Genomic DNA, 16117 nt, shown 5'->3' with positions numbered 1-16117 from the left:
CGGATACCGTTTGTCCGATCGCCACCAAACCTCAGAGGGTAGTACTCCTGACCGAGCCGGTCGATTTGATGTATAATTTGTAGGGGTGGCTAGCGCTAGTTAGCTCTATAATGAATTTGGGGCTTTTATTTTGAAAATCAGTGTGTGTCTGTGTAAGTGTGTGTGTGTGCGGGGGTGGGTTGGGGACACTCCCCAATGCATGTTAAAACATGTTTAAGTGTTTTATTTTGAAAATCTGAATGTCAGCCATATCCTGTTATTGTGCAGGGTCTTTTATTTTGAAAATCCCTGTTTGTGTGTCTGTGTGTTGGCAGGTGTGTATAGTGTGTGTCTGCATATTTCTGGGTGGCTTGTGTGTAGTTTGCCAGGCCTAGTAAGGTGTGTAATGATTTGGAGGCTTTTATTTTGAAAATCAGTGTGTGTGTGTGTGTGTGTGTGTGTGTGTGTGTGTGTGTGTGTGTGTGTGTGTGTGTCTGTGTGCATGTGTGAGTGTAGTTGTGTATGTTCCTGTATGGTTGTGTATGTATGTGTGTGTCTGCCTATGTATGGATCAATGCAGTGTAATTACATTGGTTTGAATGAGCCCAATGCATTGTTAATGGGAGCGGCCATCTTTGGTGATGTCATCAGAGAAGCCTCCAAGTCAGTTAGAGCATCTGTGTAGGTTACCATGGAAACGGCTGCCTCAACCCCCCCAGCCCCCCTTCTGTTGCAGAGGTGTGTGTGTCTGCCTCTGTATGGATCAATACAGTCTAGTTACATTGGTTTGAATGAGCCCAATGCATTGTCAATGGGAGCGGCCATGTTAGGTGATGTCATCAGAGAAGCCTCCAAGTCAGTTAAAGCACCTGTGGAGGTTACCCTGGAAACGGCCCCCTCGGCCCTCCCACCCCCCTCCCTTCTGTTGCAGAGTGAGAGAGCAGAGACTCTGTAGCTGCTTCTGAGAAAACTCAGAGGCAGCTAGAAAAAGCCTCCCAAACAACTTCTTTTTACTGGACAACGAAAAGTCACAGATGAAAAATTCTTTCACCGTGAGCGCCAGGCACTTGTCTACTAATGCCATTTTCAAATTCATGTGTTTTGATCGACGTATGTGATTTTTCTGGCAGGTTAGAAATGCCTTGCCCATCAGGATTTTCATCTGAAATCTTGGCCAAGTTTAACATGGGAGCGGATGGGAGGAGGGAGTGGCGCTCCCTTCGCTTGAGGGTCACTTGACCAAAAACCGTGGGTCACATGACAAAAAGGGGCGCACCAGCTTGACCGGGACAAAAATCCCTACGTTTTGATAGCATATTTATGTATGTGGAGCACACAGTGTGGCCACAAATTAAAGTAGTTTACCTTTTTTTTTGTTTTTGGAAAAACTTGAAAATCTAGAGTGCGTGACATCATCCCACTCTAGCGGAGAGAGAGAAAAATGTTCCAAAACCACGTCAAAACGTAAACTGCCAAATCTCCTAAACTAAGCAAAATTCAAGCACACATGTATATAGAAAAGATGTAGGTCTACTTGTGCTGATTCGTTTAAAACGAAAATCATGTCTGTAGGTGACAGTATGCCGGCGCTATGTGGACTCAAAGAGACCCCGGTTTTGGGGTTTTTTGCCTTTTTTTCTCGCTCTCCCCATTCACCGTCTATGTCGTTCGCCCACTGGTTTTTTGCGAATAACGCGAAAACCGTACGTCGGAACGGAAAGAAAAGTCATAGCACACCATTCCCGATATGGCCGGACGTTCTGTGAAAGTTTCAGGTCGCTGGCGCAAAAGCTGCGGGACTAGTTACGCGCCGAAAAATTGTCCGGAAGATGGAGAATAATAATAAGAAGAAGTATTTACAATAGTAATAGTGGAACAATGCCCTAGGGCAGAGCCTATTGTAAAGCCTGCGGCTTTACAATAGGCTCTGCCCTAGGGCATTGGCCCACTAATAAGTATGAGCAATAGTAATAGTGGAACAATGCCCTAGGGCAGAGCCTATTGTAAAGCCTGCGGCTTTACAATAGGCTCTGCCCTAGGGCATTGGCCCACTAACTAGAATGAACGTTTTAAGTTGTACAGGTGCATATTTGTCCAATCGTATCATTTCCTACGCGTCGCCATGGTAACCGAAAATGGCGACGGCAGAAAGGAACGGTTCTTCTTGTAAAATGTTTTTAAAACAATGATTTAAATTACTGCTGATGGTTATCAAACGCCTCCATCAATCATCCTGCTGATATATGATTGGTTGTGTTATGTTCTACTTCTAAAAAAAATAAAAGCTAAAAGGCTTCACTGAGAAACCGCACAGTTTTCACAGTTTCACATTCCTGATCCTTCGTAGTGAAGCCCTGCAGGGACACGACGCTCAGCCGTGATCAGTGTTGATCCTCATGTGGCTGGTGGTGAGGCTGAAAGGCTGAAGTGGTAGCAGGAGGAAGAGGAGGAGGAGGAGGAGGAGGGGGAGCAGGGGAGTCACATGGGAAACAGTCAGGCTGCTGTCACATGGCCTGTGTTTGCAGGTTGCGCTGAGAGGAGAAGGAGGAGAAGAGAAGTTTGAGAAAGAAGAAAACTGGCGTTTTTTCATGCAGCTTTTCAACAAGTTGAAACAGTGAATCGGATCAAGGAGGAGCTGCTTCTACCAAACAGCCTATTATGGAAATCCCTGCTATAAATCTAAAGGTGAGTTCATGTGTTGTGATATGTGTGTGTTTGAGCTGTGGTAAATTATATGTTCTGGTTGGTAGTTCCTCTGTGTGGTAATCACCCTCCTCTGAAAGCAATGCTGAAGTATTTACAGGCTTCAAAATCTATAATATCACTCAAGTTTAAGTGATCAAGCAGGAGTGCTTTTGTTAATGAGTCACAGCATGAATGGAAAACATTTAGTGCTATTTCCTAAGTGTTAAAAATGGGTCACACAAGCCCTTAAAAGATCAGAAAAGCTGGCAGGAACACTCACTCTGAGCAGTGGAGACATTTCTGATTTGTGAAGTCAAAGCTGGGTTTTCCAGGGTAAAAATAACACACAGTATCCCAAATTATTCAGTTTAACTTGACAAAGAGAAAGCTCTGACTGACCAATTCTTATCTTTTAATAATGTTTTAATTGACCATAAATATCCTGCTGTTTTTAAACTTCAGAGAACAGTTTTAAAGGTCTAAAAGCTTCTTTCCCTCTCTTTTCCAGGCCATCGTTCTGGTGCACTGGCTGCTTACAGTATGGTGAGTGTGATCACGTATTTTTTTCTTCATAAACCTGAGGAATTTCTCTCCTCTTTTGGCTCCCACTCCTGATTATTCAGGCCTGCTCCTTTCACTTCTGTCCACTCAAACACACTGTGACTGCATGAGAATGTGGGGAACAACAATCTGTGAACTGTGTCTCTCCATCCAGGGGATGCATGGCGTGGCTGCCCATCTCCTTTGCGTGGGGAAACTTTAGCGTCCTGGCGGTTGGAGTCTGGGCGATTGCACAGAGGGACTCGATTGATGCTGTGCTCATGGTGAGTATTTTGTCTTTGACATCATGTGACACATACAGGATGTAGCCGTGCTAACCTGTTTCTCTGTGGAATCTGGGACGATCTGTAAACATCCCTCTGAGAATGATAGCCTTTCCTTAATTCAACACAGAGTACATTAGCTGCTACACCAGGAGCCAGCAGTTCAGATTAGCAAGAAGCCCAGCGACTGTGATCCTTTTGTTTTAGTCCCTCTTTAAACTCACATGCTGTTGCGATTGATGGAATCTGAAACTAAAACAGCAAAAATATCACTGCTGCAAAAATGCATGTGTGTGTGATGTTTACCATTAATACCAGCGACAACTGCAGAGGTGTTTGACCTGGGAGTGAATGCCTGTTTAGCCTTTTTTCACTAATGATAAAACCCAGATATTAGTGTGTGTTTCATGTTTTTTTTCTATATATGGTATGTGTGTGTGTGGGCTGTTAACCCACCAGGCCACTTTTCCAGTGGTAGATGAGTTTCCCTTTCTTTCTCACATGTCTCTTTCAATGCAGCCAACCATATATTGTGTTTTTAGACAGGCGATTTGCCTTTTTCGGACAGTGGTAGAGCAGACAAAAAGCTCCAGAGCTTCATTTTATTACGAATGTGTTTAGAATGATGTTCAAGAGCTGCTTAAAATGTTGCAGAGGCTACCGATCAATGCAGCCGTTTTTCCCTAAACCCCCATTTAGGGGTTTTATTCCTTGAGTATGAAAAGGGATTTAGTCCGTCTCTTATTTTAAAACTTTCAAGGCCCAAACTGTGGAGTCATGACTCATGCTTCCATGATAGGCGTTTTCCCAGAGAGGTTGTGGAGTGAGCATAGAGAGGCATTTTAGAGAGCACAATAATCTCATATAAATGTACAGAGATGAGGACTCTACCTTAGGTGTTTCCATCTGTCAAAGAAGGCTGTTCTGAGCCTGATGTCTTAGCTGAGAGAGATTTGGAGGAGATTTGGTGCTGCAATTGTGCTGATTTTCTGCAAGAGTGAGAAAAAGGTTTCCTTTCCACAGAATTCTACCTCTGAAATAGACATCAATGTACAAAGCACGGATCCACCTGAAGTCTATGAGACTGATCAAAACCGCAGTTACGGACTCTCTTTGAGGGGTTGGTGCTTTGAAGGGTTTTAAGTGTACCCGGAGAATGCTGCGCAGCTCCTCTCTTATTGACAGCTTTGACAGTGATGGATTCTGACTGTCACTGGATTGAATCTGAAATTTATGGCAGCCTTTTGCCTTGTGTACAGTGCAGTCTAATGTCACGGTCACTCATCTGCAGGGTCTGTCAAGCAAGAGCTTACTAAGTAGGATTAAGTAGTGTAAGTAATTTATTTAATATTTAGAATTAGCTTTCCTTCATCATCATCATCAATACAGCTTTAACTCCTGGCTCCTCCTTCTTTTTGGCTTTTACAGACAGTTGGCTGTCTTGTTTATTGTGAAAGTGGAAAAAACATTTCCGGCTCTTCAGCGCTGTCTGTGTGTTTAACCACAATCCTATTTCCTTCTTTCTCTTATCCCTGTGGTACAATCACAGGTATATAACTCCACTCTGTCTCCCTGCAGTTTCTGATGGGCATGACTGTTACAATATTGACTGACATCATCCATTTTGGAATCTATTACCCGCTGAGTGAGTTTGCAGCAGAAAGGGCACGCGATGTCTTCCGCTTCAGCGCGGGGATGGCCATCCTCAACCTGCTGCTCAAACCTGCATCCTGCTTCTTTGTCTACCAGATGTACCGCGAACGAGGAGGAGAATACAACGTCAACTTTGGTAAGATGGCACCAGATAACTAAAGAACAGCCGTGTGAGAAGTTTGTGGATGTTCCCAGGATGTCGTGAGCATAGGTGCAAAACCAAAAAAAAAAAACCTGCGCTCTGTCTTAGTTCAGGGTTTGTGTCCCTCAGAGATATTTTCAGGCCATAAAGCAGGGCCGGCCTAAGCCTTTATGGGGCCCTAAGCAAAATTTCATACCACCACCGTAGCATCAGATGCTTCATCATACTAGAGGCTGCACTGTGTGTAATACACGCTACTGAATGTGTCAAAATCATCTTGTTTGTTTTAATCAATGTTATTTTTGCAGCTACAGCAGAAAATGCACCAACAATGTAATACAGAATATAGATATTACCTAAAATTTATTTCTGTAGTGAATTGAAAGCGATCAATCCCAGTGATCAGACAGGCACAGAGTGTTGTTCAGAAATAATGCTGCAATTGACCAATCAGAATCGCACATTCATCCCAACAGTGTAATGTGATCCTCTGCAGAGCAACGGCCTGTTATACATGGCAACGGTGCACTCCTTAGAAATAACAGACTGCATGATAACACAGGCAGTTTGTTTGCAGAGTTTACTGCTTTACATTTGAAGGAGGCTTGTCACAGCACCGTGTTGATTTGCAGCCATTAAGAGGAATTTTTACAGTTTAGAACTGGTTCACTCTTCTGGAATTTGTGCAGTGAAAATCAATTTCAGCTTTCCTAATGTCATTTTGACCAGCAGTTAAACTGTCATACATGTTCTGTTCTCATTTTTGAAGCAGTATCTGTGGTTCCTCCCTCACAAGACAGATCTAGACATCTGAGTGTGACCAAAGCTGGAGATGTTGTTTTATGCTGTTTGTCATGAAAGGCCTGCCAAGTGCGGCACAAACACGGAAAGACTCTAAACCAACGGCAGATGTTTCCACCGTCAAACTCATTAGTTACAGTCACAAGACTTTTAAATGTAGCAAAAAAAAATGTCTGAACAGAGCAAAGAAACCCTCATTCTTCTTTTCTCCATGAGTAGTTTATAACATTAGTGTGTTATCCTGGCCACCAGTTTATGCCGCATGGATGAACTTAATAACTCGTGCAGGCTGAAAATGATCTGCCATGATAGCACACAGAGACTGAAATAGCACAGGCCTGATGCAGGAGCAGACAGTGCCCAGAGTTTATAGCTGCATGTGTGGACAAACAGCTGATAAGTGCACTGAGTGGTCCGGGCGATACCCGAGATGTGTTCTTTGATCAACCGTGTGTGGCCATTGATTTGTAGACTTGCAGAGAGCTTTTCCATTAGAAATCCCACTGAGCTGTGAAGTCTTAAATCCCTGAAAATGTTCCTCGTTGCTTCATCTGTATGGATTAACCAGAAGCTGTTGTATTCATCATTTGTCGAGATGGGAGCAGTGAGAATAGATCCGTGCAAGGCTATTGAGTCTTTCTTGCCTGCTCTGTGTTTGCCTCCTTAAAATGAACATTTTAACATAATAATTTACACCAGTTCACACTGAGAGAAAGAGATTTAATTTCCTCTGCATTATGACCCAAAATCTGCACTTGACAAAATCTTCATCTTGTGATTGTTTGGAATTGAAATGAATATTGATGAATCTACTCTCTGTGTGGTTTTTTTAACTTTACCGCCACACTCACACAGCAGGTACACGCATCACGTTGCGTGGTGACTGATAAAAACTGTTCATATTAGCGTCAGACAATGTGTGTTTTAATTGCTGTCTGATTGCATAGCTGGCACCGACACAGCTCCCTGCTGCACCGAGCACTCTGGGAAACTGACAATCAGGCACACATGCATTGATTCAGGTATTCACTGTCCTGTTGTGTGTGTATTAGCTTCACATGTTTGATACACAGGGGAAAGATAATTACTATGAAGTAAAACCTCATGGCCAAGTTAGTGGAGTTTTAGGGAATGTTTGTCTGCTGTAATGTTAGCCATGCAGTGTAGCATACCTGGCTGATCAGCTGCTACAGTGGGTGACGGGTCTCCACTTCTGTGTTTACAACATTCGTGCAGACATGGAAACTTACTGGTCTGTTTTTAAATTTAAATTCAATTTTTCAAATTAAAAAATCTTTATTTGTCCCCAGGGGGTAGTTAAAGGGCACATAGAACAGGCAGTGCAGCAATCAAAAGGTAGTACAGCTGTGCCACACTGAATTAAATGAGTAAAAATAAAATACAAATTGAGATAGGACATAGGTAGCGCAAAACTAAGCAAAGCACTCGGCACAACAGTAAAGGACTAATGTCAGGCTAACACTCTAAATGCTAAGTTATTGGCAAGTTAAGAGTCTCCTGCTTTCTTAGTGGAAGATGTCTGGAAATATGTTCTAAGCATCCATTCATTCGCTAACAGTTGCAGCTTTAGAGCACAGGATGAGGATTTACATGACACCTTTGTGTGTTTGTCCACTTCCTGTTTCAACATGGCCCAAAAAAGCCATCTTGATGTGAAGGCCACTGGATGCCTGACTTCACCACCCTTCATCAGACCTAGAAATGCTCAACGGGCTGGACAGCTACCGGAGAAATGGACACTGGCACACACATGTTGTGGCTGGCTGTCCACATACCTTTGTGTATATAGTGCTTTGTGGGAGAAAAACTATTTAGTTCATCTAAGTAAGACCTCACTGTCTTTGTAAGCTTGTAAAAATGCCTTTTATAATTTAAGAGAGCGCATGTCTGAAATAAGGTTCTGTAGGAGAGGTGGGATTTCTGTTGTGTGGGATCGGGGGTCATGGATGCAGAATTTTCTTGTTGCGTTGTGTTAGCCTTCAAATGCTCATTTCTTAAGTTCCTACATGTCACTTTAAGACGTTAAACAGTCAGGCACAGACAGACTTTTCCACTAACTCATGGAGTCGAAAAGGAACTAACTGCAGCTGCTCCTGTCCATGAATTTTACAATTCTATAACCATTATGAACTGTACCTGAACTCTGAATGAATGTGTTATCCTGGTGTGTCAACACCTACATTTCCCTGTCTTTCCTTGTATGTTGTTTCAAACTGCACTTGCTTCACTGTTGTTTTTCCTCTGTTGTCTCGTGTTGTTTCCTGTGATGATTTATTTCTCTTCTCTTCTCTTCTCTTCTCTTCTCTTCTCTTCTCTTCTCTTCTCTTCTCTTCTCTTCTCTTCTCTTCTCTTCTCTTCTCTTCTCTTCTCTTCTCTTCTGCTGACCTTTGACCTCTCAGACTTAGAGACCTCTGTGGACAGTCGGTGCACTACGGACAGTGCTGACAGTGCCTTTATTGGCCGCCGTTATTGATTCCTGTCTTTTTTTAATTTTTTTTTACTATTTCTCAACCATCCTCTTCCATCCTCTTCCACACATGGATGAAGTAAGATCACAAACTCTGCTGGACAAACACAAAGAAATAAACTTCCACTTCCTTCCTAATTATTATTATCCATTGTCCTTGTCATCTGTCTGTCCCCACCCTGTGTTTGTCAGTGTCTGTCTGTGTGTGTGTGTACATGTCTGTTGTATTCTATGTGTTTATATGTTTCTGCAAGTTTGCATCTACAGTTATGATTTATTCAGAGAGAGAGAGTCTCCAGACACCTCATTTGTGTTTGTGCATTCTGTTTGCATAAAGCAGAGCTGCATGATGGTGCACATTCTAAAATCGGCCTAATTATAGTCAACATAACGTTGACTTATAATAGACAATGAACGTGACCTGGTTGTGTTCGCACTCACAGGTTAGTTTAACTCAAAGTGACGCCGCCTTTTAAGGTACTTTTCCTGCAGTGAAAGTAAATGTATGATTAGCATGTATGTGTGCTTGTTTGTCACAGTAACAGGACTCTGGGTCACGCAGAAAAGAAGAGCGTGCAGCAGCTTTGAACTTCTAATGATATTCTGACCGTGTCCGAGTCAGAGCTGTTTGTTGCTGAGCATCACATGAAGTCCTATAAGATGTTTATGCCCTTCATAAAACAGCATGTTTGCAGAAGGTGTAATACACCCAGGAACGTGTGTGTGTGTACTAGAATCTGGGCTACTTGTTTGACTGCTGACAGAAGCTGCTGGAGATTTTTCATACTCGGACCATTGACGGTCCCGGTGGCCTCCTCATAAATAACCACAGCACAAGGAGCTAATCAGACAGCGGTGGGTCTGAAAATCAGTAGTGATGAAATTGGAGAAATTTCTGCAGCACTCAAAGAAGAGTTCTGAATAATAACATATCTGCTTTCTCAGTCATCAGTGGCAGCATGTGCTTTACTGTTGGCTCTGTATATGTCCAGAGGCAGCCAGATGGTCCAGTCAGGATAACAAATCTGCTTACCTGTGTCATGAATCTTTGTGTGAGGGGGGAAGATGGCTGCCTCTAGGTAAAGATGGATAAACCGTCTGTGACCCATGCTGTAGATTTTCTGGAGATGGGTTTTGAAGCTCAGTGTGTTGACACCATCACCATCTTGTCAGCTGCAAACTCCGGCTGAAGGCACAAACTCTGAATGGAGGCACAATGCAGCTACAGATACTCTGGATGAGCTTGTACAATCAAACAGACACCAAAATATCTCCTCTATGGATGCTGCCATCTTGAAAAAAAGGAACCAGAATACAGGCTGAGAGGTGAAGCCTCAGTGTTGCTGTTCCAGGCTGGCAAGACTCTACCTTGGGAAGGTTGAGGAGCTCGGTCATCTGAGAGGGTTCATAGAGGTGTCAAGTAAAGGTGCTTATTTGCATAAAATAGCCTCAGTTCAATGCAAATAAGGAGCAGAAAGCCAATGAATGTTATGATACTGCTTACATATACAGTGAATGGGAGGATTGTAAACAACAGAGCATGCAGATCTGAGACAGCGGCACCTGTTCCTCAAAGCAGTCATGCCTTTAAATATGAAAACTTTAGTTTATTGGGTAACATGAAACTGAACTTCCATTTTCTTAATTTCTTTGCAAGGGTTAGACTGTAAACATGTTTTAAAAAAGATTTTTTTTTGGGGGGGGGGGGGGGGGGGGGGTCATCCAAGTAGCTGCAGTTTCTGTCTTCATCTCTTCCAGAGAACTTCCAGAACTTGTGATATGACTGAAAATTAAACATTTGCACAGCGGGCTTTGTGCATGTTGAAGACTTCTGACTTGTCTCTGCAGGTTTCCCATCTGTATCACGAAACAGAGACGCCTATCAGTCCATTGACCAGCAGGACGAGTCCTCCAGCTCTGCAAACCCATTCAACCAGGCCCAGGACAGCAAACCGGGGGCCCGTACGTACTGAGAGGAGCCGCGGTCAAAACGATTTCTTCCAGCAGTGCAGCGAAAGGACACATTTTTACAGTCAACCCCCCCACCCCTGCAGAGTGCTGCACTAAAACTGTTATTTGAGTAAATCTAAAACAGAATTAAACCCCTTTTTATTTTATTTTGTGCTGAGCTGGCACATCACTGCTGATTCAATACAGAGAAAATCTGATGCTGTTGTTACAACCTGCTCATCTTAGTGGACAGGTGTAGATTGGAGCTGGTATGTTTTGTTACTTTTCACCCAGTGAGTCAGTTTTACACATGTTGCACTTTCAGACATGCTTGTTTACAGTTATTCTGTACAGCAGTGTTTAAAATGCTGGACTGTTCATGGAGGTGAATGTCACTGATGTCCCTCAGAAGCCAAGTCTTCGTACTTTTTCAGCAAGTGTGAGCTGCTGCGTTACAGGCCTTTGTTCTCATACATGTTTAAAATCTATGCAAAGTAAGACTTCTAACATATCCGCCACTGTAATTATGGATTTTGTATGCACATGTAAGTCTCCCATGTAGTGAAATTAGGATGGATAATTAAATTTGTAGTATTGTTGGAATGTGATGGGGCTTCTCCTTCCAAGCTCGATGCTGACTCTAGAAAAATGTGTGTGAAAAACAAAAACTGACGTCTCTTCATTAGCATCTAGACACCATAAACTCTTTGGTATTGTGTTTACAGTATAAGCTCAATAAATCACTGTTCTAATGTGAGACAGTTTCACAAACTTTGTGTTCGCCTCACCCATCATCCATCGGAGCCTTTAATGAAGTGTGCACTCTCAGTATTAGTGTGCAAATTGTGTAATGTGTCAGTCGGGCTCAGTTCCTCCTTTTGAAATAAGTTCCTGTTTTGAAACCATGACGATCATTTTACAGAACGCAGATGTGGTAACAGTATGGATACGTGAGCAGCCTGGATCACAGTGTGAGTTACAACAGCCTGCAGTAAAGTGAGTAAAGTGTGCACTTTGTTGCACTGTTTAATGTGCGCACAGATCATTTTTTTGACAAATACCCTCTTCAGAAACAGTGTAAATAAAAAAAAGTAAATTAGAGTGTAAATAAAAATGACAGTGACTCAGATATTTCATACAAACACGCCTTGTTGTAACACAGCTAATCAGGCTGATTTGCAGCAGGTTTTTATCCATGTTGTGAAGTATCACATCACAAAAGTGACATCAAAACAGTTTTTACACTCGGCGATCTCACGCATCATTTTTAACGACAAGTCTTTCAGGTTTCTGATAACAGAACAAACATTCCTCTGCCTTATAAAGGCAATACTGCAAGAATAGATGGTAAACAGCAGTGAAAGGCTGCTAACCTGACATGTTTGTAGTGTGGTCTGAAACCAGCACAGCGTCCGTACAGTTCGCTTCTGATTTGAAAATGTATCTTATAAAGATTGACAGGTTAACATTCATGTGATTAACCCCTGCTCTGCATGTTGTCACGTTGTCCTCCTTAATCACACACCTGTGTGATCTCTGTATCATCCTTCCACAGAGCACATGTATCTTCCTGGTGTCCCTGTGCTGTACTCTTGTTGTTGTTGTTGTTGTTGTTGTTGTGCTCTGCATATTCCCATAGCTGCTTCACCTTCAGCTTTTTTTTACACCATAAGATGAGTGAACTGACTTGGCAATGTGTCAGAAGTGAGAGATTTGTCTTCTGCTGCTCACATGGCGGGTGTAACAGGAGTAATTAGTGTGAATGTAAACCACCTGATTTTCATATTCTGCCTCTGGTGAAAACAACTGTTCCTCAGTAAATTACATCAACTATCAAAGTAGTAACACGCAGATTGTGAACTTGCAGTCAAGGTTTCTGTCCCTGGATGCTTTCATTGGAACTCTGGTTAGCTTCAGCGGTCTATTGTCCTCAGGTGTGTAGGCAGCAGAGCTGTAAGCCCTTGAGCTGAGAGCCCTGGTAGAGCCTCGTGGGCCTTTTCAGAACGCCTGAATGGAAATTCTACCCCTGCAGCAACCGTCTATTACACATTCAAACACACACGTTTACATTCATACACACTGGCTGCAGCTTGTAGCACTCAGGGTACATTAAATCATTTGTTACAGAAGTGTCAGGGCCTTTGAAATGACTGCTGCACACATTTAGTACTGTGTATATGTTGTTGGGGGCAAATGAGAGTTTTTTAAAAAGCATTTAATGTTATGAAAGCATGTTTTCAGCCAAATCACGATCTCTACATAAACATAATCTTGAAGCAGCTCACACATGAAGAAGCTGTTCAAAATTCACCTCCATCTGCCTTGTTGTAGGAACTTAAAGGTAGGGTAGGAGATTTCATTCTGATGCACTTTTTGTTAAATTAGTGTAAATTCTCTTTACAATCCGATAGAAACCAATTAGTTCGGCAGTTTCGCTCTAAAACGAAGAATATGAATCATCTATGGAAGCTATAAAACGCTAAAAACATCAGCCAATCCTCCGGGTGGACCCTGCGTGGAGTATTGGCTGGTTGTCACTCTCTTCCTGCTCTGCGCGCACCAGAGAGGTACGTGCATGATGGCTGTAGTCACAGACCGCAGCTCGTCTTCAGGTAATGCGCGTCCATGTGATTGGAGGCGTGGCTTCGGGGTGAGCTCCGAGAGAAAGGGGCGTGTGTTTACTTTCTAAATCTGGCTGACTCTCACTGAGTTTTCAAAATCTCCTACCCTACCTTTAAGAAGCACAATTATGTGGAGCTGTTGTAACGTTCAGCCAATCATTTTTGATCATTGATAACTTTTATTCGCTTCTGATGAGTTTTTGGCAGGTTGCATTTAATTGTTTGCATCAGGGTGACTCCTGGATTCAAGGCCTGTTGTTAGTTCTTCATTTCAACAACAGAACATGCTACAAATCCTGTCATCTACATTTTTAATACACAATGAGGATATATTTACTGCATGCTTGAATAATTCCAACTTAGACAACAGAAGTGTAACATGATTATTTCTCCAAATATTCACTGAGTTATTTTTATCCCTGGCCCTGCTGCTCCATTTATCTTTCTTTCCACTTGTATAGCACCTGGCAGAGGACTTAATTACCTGTGTTAATGGTTAATTTGTAAGAAGCCTCTGATCAGAGAAGGAGGCTGTGAAGAGAGAGAGAGAGAGAAAAAAAAGCATGGTGGGGGTTGAAGGTGCAGAGAAGGAGGCGTTATGTGTCCGGCAGCTCAACAAGCTGTTGATTAATAAGGAGCTGCTGGGCGGCCTCTCCTGAGTCCTGCATGCATGCAGGTTTGACACATCCTCAGGCTCACACCTGTGATTCCTGCGAGTCAAGGACACGCTCACTCGCTGCCGTTGTGGTTCGATGCAATAAAAGGAACTCAATTTGTCAGCTCTGTTATTGTATTAGAGACAATCCCCAGAGAGCTGCTGAAAGAATGAACGTGTGGGCGTCAGGCGCGCAGCCTTCTAAGAAACCTCTTATTTTTTCAGCATCTTGGGCTGACCAATATTTCTGAAAATTAAATTGGGCAATAGATTTTTTTTTAAAGAATTTATGATGTTTATTCCTGAGAAAAGCCTTCATATTTTTTATACAGAATTATTCCACAGCATACAGCTTCACAGGGGATTTGGTGCAGAAGATACATCCTACAAATAGGATCATAACTTCAAATCTGTGGCAGGTTTCTTGTATTATTCATTCTCTTTGTCACTTTTTAATCCATGTCCCATGATTCAAACTGTACGGCTGCAGGGAATCTATGTATGTGTTACTTTTGTATTTTAACTAGACTTTCCATCTATATTTATTAATAATTAAATACAAAGACAAACAGCATGTTATACCCTTGACATATTCCATGGAGAGAGGATGAGAGTGTAAATATGACCCTGAGAGCAGCTGGGGTCAAACTGAAACCCTTGGCGATGACTCCTGGGATAATTATACAGCGTGGGGGCAGCCAGTGATGAAGAATATTGACATGCTTTGGCCTCCATGTCTCTAATTGGGTTTAGGTACAGAGCAGAAAGGTTCTCTGGCCCTGGTTGCTCTTGGTAAAGATAAAGTAACCCCCACCTGCAGCCTGCTGCTGCTGCTGCTCAGTGACCATCAGCTACAGGAAACCCCCACAAGCCCCCAAAGATTAAAAAGTGTTGACGTGAAATTGATTAGGCAATGACAGTTTTATGCCTCAAGCATCCTGAGTCCCTGAGGGAGGACACTCACAACCCTTGACCTTTTCACACCGCAGCTTCGTGCATCTGTCACCGCTGATAACGCCATCAAAATTGATTCCTATTACACTCCAGTCCACAGCAGCCAGCAGCAGAGAAGGGTGGTGTCAGCAAATCACAACACCTAATGGCTGATTGTTTTTATTTGTTAGAATCAAAATGGAACAAAGTAAAAAACAAATAAAACTTCTTTTCTTCAACAGATTCTGTGTAAAAAAAACAAACAAAGAGAAGATTTGAACAGATAAATCCATTAATCTGCTTCAGAATCCATTATTCTACTTCAGAGCCCATCATCAGTCTGGGTGCAACAATTAGAGAATCTGCATGTGCATGATGAGAATTTAAAGACCTTTGTGTCACACGCAGATCACATCCGTTTATTCACAATGAGAGGAGAGAGAGAGGAGCAAACAAATGTTTAAAAAAGGTAACATGAAAAGTCATGAACTAAACCAGAGGAAACTTAATACTATAAAGTGACAGGATAGTCAGAAACTGTATATTTATTCTGTAACACTAGAGGCCACCGCGTTCATATAAAGGCCCAGAAACACCAAACTGACATCAGCCCAGTTTCATCCCATAATGTTAATAATATTTTTTTGGGTGTATTTTAATTGGATCTGTGTTTTGTCTGTTCTGGGCTACTGTAGAAATGTACAGGGTAACAGAATTAATATCCAAGAAATCCAGAAACAGGCAAAGATGCAGAGAGTGTCTGTTACTGTTCTATGACCTTTGACCCCACCCACCCAGCACTCACAGCATCCATGCCTTTAATTCTAGTTTGACACAAACAGTGGAAACAACAAAAATCTGCCCAGTCTTACAGCTCACTGACACATTGCTAATATATGCTACGCTAGCTGATTTTTCATCAAATTCCTAATAGAAAAAGCCAATAAAAGTATTTCCTAAAATGTCAAACTACTCCTTTAAAATCAATCTAAAAAAAAAAAATCAATTATTTACAGTTTTTTTAATAGAGTTTTAACTAAAATGCCAGACTTTTAATCCTAGTCCAGTTAATCCTATGTGCAGTGACCCCTACACTGAAATCCATGATTTAATATAATGGTTTATAAAATACATTAACCTGTAAATCTGTCTTGGGCTGGCAGATCTTTGAAGCTAATTAGAGTAGTATAATTTTCTATGCAGCATAATGATGATTTTTTAACTGTATTTTCTGCCTCATTATATAACCATCTGTGGTTTTATCCTTAATCTGCTCTATTTGCTCTAACTGTATTCATCTTAATGTCATACTCTTTTATTTAGTGACCCAATTTTTCCATAGAGATCATTAAACTTTCATTTAATCTTTCACTTCCATTGCTAATG

The 16117-nt window shown here is 42.0% G+C and overlaps 1 protein-coding gene across 2 annotated transcripts; it reads left to right on the top strand.

Moving 5' to 3' along the window:
* The first annotated feature begins 2475 nt into the window (after positions 1 to 2475).
* agtrap (angiotensin II receptor-associated protein) lies at positions 2476 to 11125 on the top strand. 2 transcript variants are annotated; one of them, XR_003670741.1, is made up of 6 exons: positions 2476 to 2664; positions 3173 to 3207; positions 3380 to 3488; positions 5067 to 5277; positions 8505 to 8651; positions 10421 to 10558. XR_003670741.1 is itself a non-coding variant. In XM_028407328.1 (5 exons), the coding sequence occupies exons 1-5, from the start codon at positions 2638 to 2640 to the stop codon at positions 10543 to 10545; spliced, it is 507 nt and encodes a 168-aa protein (XP_028263129.1). In that variant the 5' UTR covers positions 2476 to 2637; the 3' UTR covers positions 10546 to 11125. The 2 variants fall into 2 exon arrangements, 1 of the variants encoding a protein (XP_028263129.1); XM_028407328.1 differs by lacking the exon at positions 8505 to 8651 and having other exon boundaries at positions 10421 to 11125.
* Positions 11126 to 16117: the final 4992 nt, after the last annotated feature.

The sequence above is a fragment of the Parambassis ranga genome, chromosome 5, assembly GCF_900634625.1.
Source record: "Parambassis ranga chromosome 5, fParRan2.1, whole genome shotgun sequence".
Taxonomy (NCBI): Eukaryota; Metazoa; Chordata; class Actinopteri; family Ambassidae; genus Parambassis; species Parambassis ranga.
The sequence above is the reverse complement of the archived record's forward strand: the minus strand, read 5'-3'. Positions and strand labels throughout refer to the sequence as shown.

Excerpts from the sequence above, each read along its gene's own strand:
- agtrap (XM_028407328.1), top strand. The coding sequence starts at position 2,638 with ATGGAAATCCCTGCTATAAATCTAAAG. Across the intron at positions 2,665-3,172 it reads TCCCTGCTATAAATCTAAAG|GCCATCGTTCTGGTGCACTG; the intron begins GTGAGTTCATGT and ends TCTCTTTTCCAG. Across the intron at positions 3,489-5,066 it reads CGATTGATGCTGTGCTCATG|TTTCTGATGGGCATGACTGT; the intron begins GTGAGTATTTTG and ends GTCTCCCTGCAG.